The following is a 9,705-nucleotide window of genomic DNA, read 5'->3' as shown; positions in this document are numbered from 1 at the left end:
GTATATATATATATATATATATATATATATATATATATATATATATTTTTTTTTTTTTTTTTTTTTTTTTTACTATCTTAGTGTCTTGTATAGCAGCTGCATATATGAACAAAATAACCTGTCTTTATTGCAAAGTTTTCCACTTTGGGGTTGTAATCAGAGCAGCCTGATTAAAAATTAGCAAACTGAATAGAAACACAAGAATTCCGGTGAATGCGTGATTGACTTTCTAATAGCCTATTGTAATTCAGGTTTCCCGTATACCTTTACTTATAAGGCAAGTTGCAACGTTTTTATTGAATCAATAGCCTGGCCATATACAGTGGCGTAGCGCAAATCCGCGGGACTCCCTCGTTTGGGGTCACTAAAATCACTCATATTACCCTCACCCTCATTGATTTGAGCCCCGTCACTGAGGAAAATGTATAGCCTAATCGTTTAAAGGCTTTACAGATAACAAAGGGTGCATTGCAGATTCAACCTACAGTTTATTTATTTATTTTTATGCATTGTAGCCCAGTTGGAAAAATAGACTAATACCAAAGTTATGTCATGAAGTGAGTGATGGTTCACTGGATGAGCTCTCGGGACTGCTTTGTGACAGTAGTAGCCTATATCATCCCACGGACCAGAACATATCAAAGGAATTTCTCCAACCGGCCACCCATCACCTGTATCATTTAGCGCTTCTTCAATTTTTGCGCCTTTTTGATGGACAGTTGGTGCCACCCCTTGGCGGTTCCAATCCGGATTATAAATACACTCTCTACACCCCCTCCCGCAGCATCCACACCAGCTACTGCTGCCTCTCACAGTGCACCATCGGCACTGGGAAACCGGGACGGATGTATTAGGAGAAGCCCCTACTCACCCCCCTTTTCTTTTCTTTTTTACCCCCAATTTTGTGGGGGTTGACATCTGTCTTCAAACATCTTAACGGCGGTGAAAGGCAGACACGAGGTTAGTACTGAGCAAGTGCACTCCGTTTTAAATTACTGTACTTACTGTACACACAGTGTTGCAAACAGACAGAGTCCCACGGACCATAAGTGAGGCGGCGTGTGGGCGTTTGGAGGTTGGTGCAGCATCATTTACATCTAAAAGGACTTTGGATTTGTGTGTAGGTATATTAATTAGTCGACATAAATACTCTGATTTTAATTGAACAGGTACACGCATGCCTTCGTAATTAATTAAATGTCAAGATCAAGGAAAGTGAGTGGCCAGAGCGAGAGCGCTCGTCCTTGGTTTCTCGTGCTCCTGAAGGATCTCCTGATGTGTGGGAGATCGCATTGCGCTGCAGCTGCCGCACTGTACTACCATGAGCAACTGCACAGGCTAAAATAGGAAGAGGTTGTACGGCGCAGCGCAGCTGACTGTGCTGTTTCTGAAGAGCCGTGAAAACAGGCACTCCCATTTAAGTCACTGTCTACTGTCTTCTGAGAATTGGACTGGGTGTCAACTAAGTGGCAATGTTTTTGTTGTTTAATTTGGTTTAGTTTTGTTATTGATTGCCTAGGCTGAGGCATAGCCTATAGCCTGTATAGGTTTGGTGTTAACATAGCGTAATGCGTAAATTAATAAGCTATATTAATTCTTGATGAGCATTGGTGTGTGGGTAGGCTACTTTTACTAATAATTATGCGGTGTAATACTGGTCTTTTTTTCCTGCAAAATATCAGCTTTTACATGTAGCCTACTTTTACTGTTGGCACTTGGCAGAGGAATGCTGCCTTAAATTTTTAAGTTCAATCAACTTGGATGTTTAAGTCATTTCAACGTAAATTACATTATACTGACTTAATAAAATAGTTGAAAATTGCTTAACTTATTTTGATGAGTTAAAACAATGTAAGAACATGTTATCATAATTTTTTTTTTTTTTTACAGTGTACAGAGTTTACAGTGTAGGCTAGTTTACAGCAGACACAGTAACAAACATTATTATGTTGTTATTTCACAGTAACTATGAACTACGAAAGTACTGGAACGAGTGCAAATAAATTGCTAGGCTAAATTAACATTTAAAAGGCTCACATGAGATCGGCCTACAAGTTAATATGCTTTTGTTGTACCATTTAAACTAATGTTTTAAGCATTACAGATCACCACTCCTTTATAAATTGGATTTTGAAAACTAGTTCTGCAAGTAAAACTTGATTATGGGTGTCAAACCCCGAATGTCATGTTTCTTGACAACATCAATAGCAGTTGAACGGAATATAATCAGTAAAACATTTTTTAAAGTAAATTTAAAAAAAATATGTATGCTATTTTCATTTCTAGCACTTTATTATATTTATCTTATGAATTGTAAATCTTTTTTTACTCCAACTGCAATTTTGTAACCTCATTAATATTAATAGACACGTCACAAAAATCTCCTGTGATTGGACAAATAATTGCGCGCTGATATCATTAGGTGACAATTTCCCCGCCTTCCATTGCTTCACACACGGTATAACCAAAATGTTTCTATTTTCTTACAGTTGTATAGCTTAACTTTCGCACTAAACTCAAATATACTTTTCTATATACGAAATAGTGTCCCTTTGACCTGGTTGTAAAATACCTGAAAGAAGAGAAGGATCGGTGTATATCTGAGGAGTGAGTGTGAGTGACGTTTGACCCGCAACGGCCGTTAGTGAGTATGACAGCGGATTTAATAAAAAATATTGTATAATACGAACAAATAATAAAATACGAAATAAATACGATTCGACATCATAATTAATCATTGGTTTATGAACATTTAACATGACAAACAATAAAAATAACCTTAAACTTGTGGGGGTAACGTTAGTGTGTAACTGTAAGATTTGCCTTTACCTTGTAAGATAATTTTCATGTGAGTGTAACGTAATTGGATGCTAATGTTAAGACTTCTCTTCAGGTTAACCATGGGGATCAAGGCAGCCCTTCCCAAGATTGAGCTGTACTTGTACACTGCTGTCCTCTCTCTTGCACTCTTATGGGCAGGCAGCTGGATCATTGAGGCCTCCAGTGGTACACTTTATTTTTATCTCTTGCTTTTTCTTTCTACATTAAGGACACATAATTATATTCATGTCTATCATGGATGCCCTAGCCTAGAACACCACGAGTAAAGGTGCATTTTCTCTTGTTCATTGTAAATTAGAGCACTATAGATGTATTATTGTTTGTGTGTGGGCAGATTGTTTTGCTTATTGGCATCCATACTGGTCCTGGAGCAAACCAGCCATGTCCTGTCCATATTACATAACGTTACATATTGATTATGTCTACTTATTGGCACATAAACATAATTTTAGACTTAATCATTTAGTTATTTCTAAATCCAGTCCTACATTGAAACCCTCAACAACCCCTGACTTTTAAATAAGATCTGTTATGCAATTTGTATTATCTTTGTAATTCATGTTACAAAGATTTTTCAGATTTCACAGGACCATCTCATAATCTCAAAATATATATGAGTCTGGATTATCACAGAGAGCCTCTGAATATGCAGGCTGGCAAAATTTACCTTATGTAGCCTAATGCTATTAGGTTTTGCTCTGGAGGCTGGAGCTCACCCTATTTGCTGTTGAATCATGTGAATCTAATGTTCATTTTATTCATTTCTATAGCACATGGAATTCATGGTTAGCTGTCTGCAAAGACTGCATGCATACACAATAAATATTGTAATTTTATAGCAGTAAAACTAATTTCAACATCCTTCTTGATTTAAAATGTAAAAGAAACATGACGTGGTCAGGTGGTAAGTTTTATTATTTAGCCTGAAATGCACCTTGCTGCTTTTGTGAATCTTTTCTCTTTTATTTCCAGAGCATGTAAACAGGAGGGCTTTTAGGGAGAATGTGAAACCAGGATGGCACTACTTTGGCCGAAAAATGGCAAGGATCATATCACTATGTTATTACATAAATGACTCATATTTAATCATATTTAAGCTTCCTGTGACTGATATCCTCTATCTCTTCAGGATGCGTCAGATTTTGAATGGGTTATGTGGTTTACCACTTTCCGCAACCATATCCTGTTTGCCCTCTCTGGTCATGTGATCTTTGCTAAAATCTGCTCGATGTTGTCTCCAAAGGTACTGTATGTAGTTATGCATCCTGTGCACAATGAGCAGGTCATTTACAATGACTTGAGAGTAATACTATTTGTTGATTTGTGAATGTTGCATGATTTTATATGCCAACAACTGTTAACCAATGATATAGTGAAAAAAAGCATTTTGATATTGACAATGCATGTGTGAAACGATCTAATCTGAATGTTGTGTGAAATGTTACATGTATTTCGTCTGCTGTCAAAGAAGACTGGTATAGATGCATTCAAGGTAACTCTGAAAGTAGGACTACTTATTTTCTTTGATCATACTAATTGACCAACTAATATTAGTGCTGCTACAACTCAAGCGAATGCTGGACTATATTGTAATTTCTAACACTTAGAAACAGTAGAGACTTAAAAGTCCTTTAAAACCCCATTCAATATTGTTGCATGTGACAGCATGAATGTGTTTTTTCACAAGAAATTTTCTTCGTAACCCACAGAACAGATCTTTGATCTATATGGTGTATGGATCTCTAGCTGTCCTGATTACTATGGGATGGACATACCTCTCTCTCGTCCTGTCTCACTGCATCATCCTCTACAGTGTTTCCCTCGTCAAGAGGAAGTGGCTCTGCTTTGTGGCTGGACTTACCAGCCTGGCAACATTTAAGATGGAGCCCTTTAACAGCTGGCAGGTGAGAAAGTCCATAGTTATTGTATCATCGTTTATAATGCCTCTCACGGTGCATTCATATGGGGCGTCGGCATTAACGCTTCTCATTTACTTTGAATGGGTGACGTCAGGCGTTGCCGAACTGAAATGTGGGTTTCGTTGTGCCACGTCACTGGCGTTGCTCACGGCAACTTTTCAAGCGCCAACGCAGGCATCAGCCAATCAGATCGCCTATGCAGATACCCTAGTGCAGACGGTAGCCAATTGCGTTCATGCAACACCAGAAAAGTAATGTGATTGGCTGTTGGCACTATGACGGTCGTGTCAGCACCAAGCTCCAGACACGCCCTTCGTCAAGCGTTGACGTCGATGCCCTGTGTGAATGCAGTGTTATAAAATGTTTTTCCCCACAGTCTAACCAAAAAAATAAAGTTAAACCTGACACACTGGCCAAATGGAGCATAGATGTAATTGGATGCAATTCAAGCGTCTACATCAGCATGTGAAAAACCATTTAGTTGATGTTCTGATAATGTTTTAATGCAGGAAGGCTTTGCGACTGGCTCCTTTGATCTGCAAGACGTCTTGTTCTACGGGGGCTGCGGCTTCTCCATTATGCGCTGTATGAGCTTTGCTCTAGAGAACTGTGAGAAGAAAGATGGTAACTACAGTTTCATGGATCTGATCAAGTACAACTTCTACCTCCCCTTCTTCTTCTTTGGACCTGTCATGACCTTTGATCGTTTCCATGAGCAGGTGAGTCCTGTACGACAAGAATCCGATACCTTCTAAACATTGTTCTCAAGAAAAACACAATTTTAAAGGTCCAGTCTATAAAATCGTGTTTATAAAACACAATCTATATAATAGAATACAATACAGTAAATGTAATTGTGTTGATAATGTCAGTCTGGTTAAGTATGCATTATAATGATCCCTCTGATATTCTCAGGCTAACAACCCTAACCTGACTCGTAAAGAAAGAGAGATGTGGAACATCACCATTCATGCTTTGGTGCACCTTGGGGCTATTTTGGTGGTGGATGTCTTCTTCCATTTCCTTTACATTTTGACCATCCCTAATGATTTGAAGCTTTTGAAGCAACTGTCTGACTGGTCTCTGGGTCAGTCTGATACAATTATTTCATTTTAGTAAATAGTTAGAAAGCACAGTGGATGTTTAGAATTGATGTCACAAGTAGTTTCTAATTATTTGTAAGTAGAAATTCATTTGTTCACTCACTACAATATTGATTGTATTGCTTTTCAGCTGGTTTGGCATACTCTAATCTGGTGTATGACTGGGTGAAAGCAGCCGTCATGTTTGGTGTCATCAACACGGTATCCAGACTGGACCATCTTGACCCCCCTCAGCCTCCTAAATGCATCACAATGCTCTATGTCTTCGCTGAAACGTAAGTATTGTCATTAACAGAAGAGAAATGGAGCATGTTTTTGGGTCTGTGTAACCAGATCACATGTTAACAGTTTCTCCTGACATTGACTTTTCAGACACTTTGACAGAGGAATCAATGACTGGCTATGCAAGTGAGCAAATAATCAATCCCATGTGTATCATCCCATGTATCATTTTAATATATATTGCTATATCAATCATATACTCAGGAAAAACTGGTGAAATTCTTCACAACATATATCTCCTGGTCTTTGTTAAAGATATGTCTATGACTATATCGGAGAAAACCATGATGCTATCTTCAAGGAGCTCCTTGCAACCATCTGCACCTTTGCTGTCACAACTCTGTGGCTCGGACCCTGTGAGCTGGTTTACATCTGGTCTTTCTTTAACTGCTTTGGCCTAAACTTTGAACTGTGGGTGGCTAAGCTCTTTTCTCTGCCACCGTTTTCCACCATTGAGGTAAAGATCCCAAAGACATCCACTGAACAAATACAGTGTAATTCAGCCTGATGGATTTGAGCATTTGGGTTTTCAATCATTACACTACCAAATGATTCTCTTTGAATATCATGACTGAATAGCCTTGCATTTCACTGATATGAAAATAACAGCATTTGCTTACTCTGAGTTCAGCCAGAATGTAATATTAAATATTTTCCAGCGGAATCTTATGTCTGAGGCGATGTCACGTCGAATCAGGGGCTTGTTCAACGCTGTTAACTTCTGGCAGATTATCCTATACAACGTCCTGGCGCTAAACAGTCTGGATTTTGCTCAGCTGGTTGCTAAAAGACTGCTTCTTAAAGGTAATTTTTTTGGTTTTAGGTCATTATATAATGAAAAATAAAACAAAAGTAGCTAGAATGAGTGTAGAATGTGTTAAACATTTCTTACATATCGTCACCTTCCTAAAATAATTGCCTAAGTCATTTTTTGACAAAAATGATTTTTTTGCATAAGTCATCTCCTCATGATGCTGGCCACCACTGGTAAAATCCCCACGTCCTCAGTTGAACAGATCATGCAGTTCTACCCCTGCAGTGTAATGGCCTATGTCAAGAGTGTGACTTAGGCCGTTTTATTTGGCCTAAGTCAAAAGATTTTACAAGCAATTTAAAAATTTTAAAAGGCAATTTTACAAGCTTTTCAAGATGGGAGCTGCATCAAGAAGACCGAACCTCTGAAGTTATTTTTCATTTTTTTGTGTGTTTTCTGAGAAACCTGAAAAAATGACTTAGGCAATTATTTTAGGAAGGTGACGATATGTAAATCACTTATATGTGATTTATGTATATATACATATATATATATATGTAAAAATGTTAAAACAAAGTTGTATCAGCACAAAGATTCTTGAGGAATGGAAAAAACAGCATGTACATGGAGAATAATAGGACTCTTGTGATTTCCTCAGGCTTCCCCCTTTCCACTCTCTCGGTGCTGTTAGTGACTTACTGTGGCGTGCAGCTGATCAAGGAGAGAGAGCGAAAGCAGGCGCTACTGGATGATCAGGAACCAGTGCCGCCCCCAGAGACGGGCAAACAGAAGGCAGAGTAAAGGACAGAGAGGTCATTGAATCCGATCCAGCTCTTGAGGTCCTTCTTGTTAATTCTACCCCTGAGCTTTCATGCCAGACCGATGCAGTCCCATCACTATGGTCACTGCTTTGCACAAGTCTGTTTTAAAAACACAAGATGTTCTTAACTGTGAATAGTTCTGAAGTGCACTTGCTGTAGCCAGATGCAACTTGTCTTCCGACATAATCTTGCACAGACAAACCAAGAAGTGCATTTTTTATTTATATTTTCAGTGGCTATAGCATTTTAAAGGATGGGTTTGCCAAATATTTTATGAATAAATAATATATTGAACAATAAAAAGAAGATTTACAATGTTTTCAGTGCTGTCTTTTGTTTCAGTCTTTCTTAATATGTTTACAGCCATGTTATTTTAGTATTATTGAGATATTATTATAGTTTTTATTCATATTTTAAAATTAGTTTTTATTATATCTTCTGTTTTAATTTTAAAGTTACGTGTTAACTAAAGATAAGTTAGTTATGTGCGTTTAGTCAGTTTTTTAATGTCAATATATTTTTTATTTATTTTTATTTTATTTTTAGTTATTTCAGTACATTAAGAAACCAATTTAAATGAGAAATGTCGATGCATGTCTTGGTAACTTGCTGAAATAAAATATGATTTTTTTAATATTAATATTATTTTATTTAAGTTAACATTTATTTTAAGTATCATTTTTTATGGTTTTAATTTTAGTTTAAGATTACTATAATAACCCTGGTTTATAGCCATTATTATGACACAAAACATACACGTTAACATATAAATAGTCACCATTGGGCATTTCAACCACACAGAGCTTAGTCACTTTTCAAAGTTAAACTTTGTGCTATCACATTTTTATGTTACTCATGTCACACTCCAGCAGATGATACGGTGTGAACACATTCCCCTATTAGGCTTTGTCCTACATGGAGCTTTGAGTGGCACACAGGAGATTTGAGTTGATTAATGGGTCTAAATATACACTGATGAATACTGTAGGTCTGCTATGCTGTTATCAGCACACAATTACATATCCTAGTTTTCAGTCTCCCTTTAGACCTCCCTTTGGTCACCTTATATGGGTTATTAGCACAGAATGAACCATTCGCTTGTCTTCATATACACTATTGAAAATAAACGTTCTTTATTGGCAAGGTTCTCTAGATTATTTAAAATGTTTCTCACACTAGGAAAAAAAGTGGTTATTTTAAGAACTGTTTTATGGGAATCCAAAAATGGTTCATCACTGTGAAAACAACCCTTTTGACACCTATTTTTAAGAGTTTACCTTCAGAAAGTGTTATAACTTCAAATTAAATATGTATAAAAATGACCAGAAAATGGTTAAACCAAATACAGGTTCAAGGTGAACCGGTAAACAAGCTGAGGCCTAGTGCTCAAATATTAATCATATTAAGCCATGGCACTCCTGTAAGTGAAGTTTGAACCTAGCTCTTGTCACTTGCCATTCCTGTTCTCCCCGCGATTTCCACTTCTTTCCATATGAAAAAAAGGCAAAACACATCAATAACTTAATAAATTCTGTTGGAACTATGACAGATAAAGAAAGTGCTATTGTGCTCATAAGGACCCAGGTTCAAGTATAGCCTGAGACATGTCCTGTTCCCCTCTCTCTCTCTGTCTCTCTCTCTCTCTCTCTCTCTCTCTCCATGTTATTTTCTGTCACTTCTCTACTGTTCTGTAAAAATAATAAAACCAATTATAAATGTTGCAAATTAAAAAAGTTGGCATTGCTAGTTTCTCTGAATTGATGCTATAAGATGCAGGAGCCCAAGATGGTGAGGAGCTCCACTAGAGGGCTCCACCAGGTGGACATTATCTCTCAAAGCAACAGGCAGGCAAACTTCGATTTGTCTCCTTTCAAATCTGGTCTGATTTCCATCTTTTGTTTCTCTCTGTAACTCTTCTTTTCAAATTGGCCACATTTCTCAATAACATAACATTTTCACATCTTCCTGTCCTTTTGCATAAGATC

The 9,705-nt window shown here is 37.4% G+C and overlaps 1 protein-coding gene across 7 annotated transcripts; it reads left to right on the top strand.

Annotated features, from left to right (window-relative positions):
- The first annotated feature begins 773 nt into the window (after positions 1 to 773).
- On the top strand, positions 774 to 7,850 carry hhatla (hedgehog acyltransferase like, a). Of its 7 annotated transcripts, none has more exons than XM_084412403.1 (14): positions 774 to 960; positions 2,546 to 2,644; positions 2,894 to 3,006; positions 3,814 to 3,881; positions 3,971 to 4,084; positions 4,310 to 4,333; positions 4,551 to 4,745; positions 5,270 to 5,479; positions 5,676 to 5,847; positions 5,994 to 6,138; positions 6,236 to 6,271; positions 6,401 to 6,602; positions 6,805 to 6,949; positions 7,558 to 7,850. In XM_084412403.1, exons 3-14 carry the CDS (start codon positions 2,901 to 2,903, stop codon positions 7,698 to 7,700), a joined length of 1,560 nt encoding a protein of 519 aa, XP_084268529.1. In that variant the 5' UTR covers positions 774 to 960; positions 2,546 to 2,644; positions 2,894 to 2,900; the 3' UTR covers positions 7,701 to 7,850. The 7 variants fall into 7 exon arrangements, with proteins under 7 accessions (XP_084268529.1, XP_084268533.1, XP_084268528.1 ...); XM_084412404.1 differs by lacking the exon at positions 774 to 960 and adding an exon at positions 1,542 to 1,618; XM_084412407.1 differs by lacking the exon at positions 2,546 to 2,644 and having other exon boundaries at positions 4,313 to 4,333.
- The last annotated feature ends 1,855 nt before the right edge of the window (positions 7,851 to 9,705 follow it).

The sequence above is a fragment of the Rutilus rutilus genome, assembly GCF_951802725.1.
Source record: "Rutilus rutilus genome assembly, chromosome: 6".
NCBI classification, from domain to species: Eukaryota; Metazoa; Chordata; class Actinopteri; order Cypriniformes; family Leuciscidae; genus Rutilus; species Rutilus rutilus.
The sequence above is the reverse complement of the archived record's forward strand: the minus strand, read 5'-3'. Positions and strand labels throughout refer to the sequence as shown.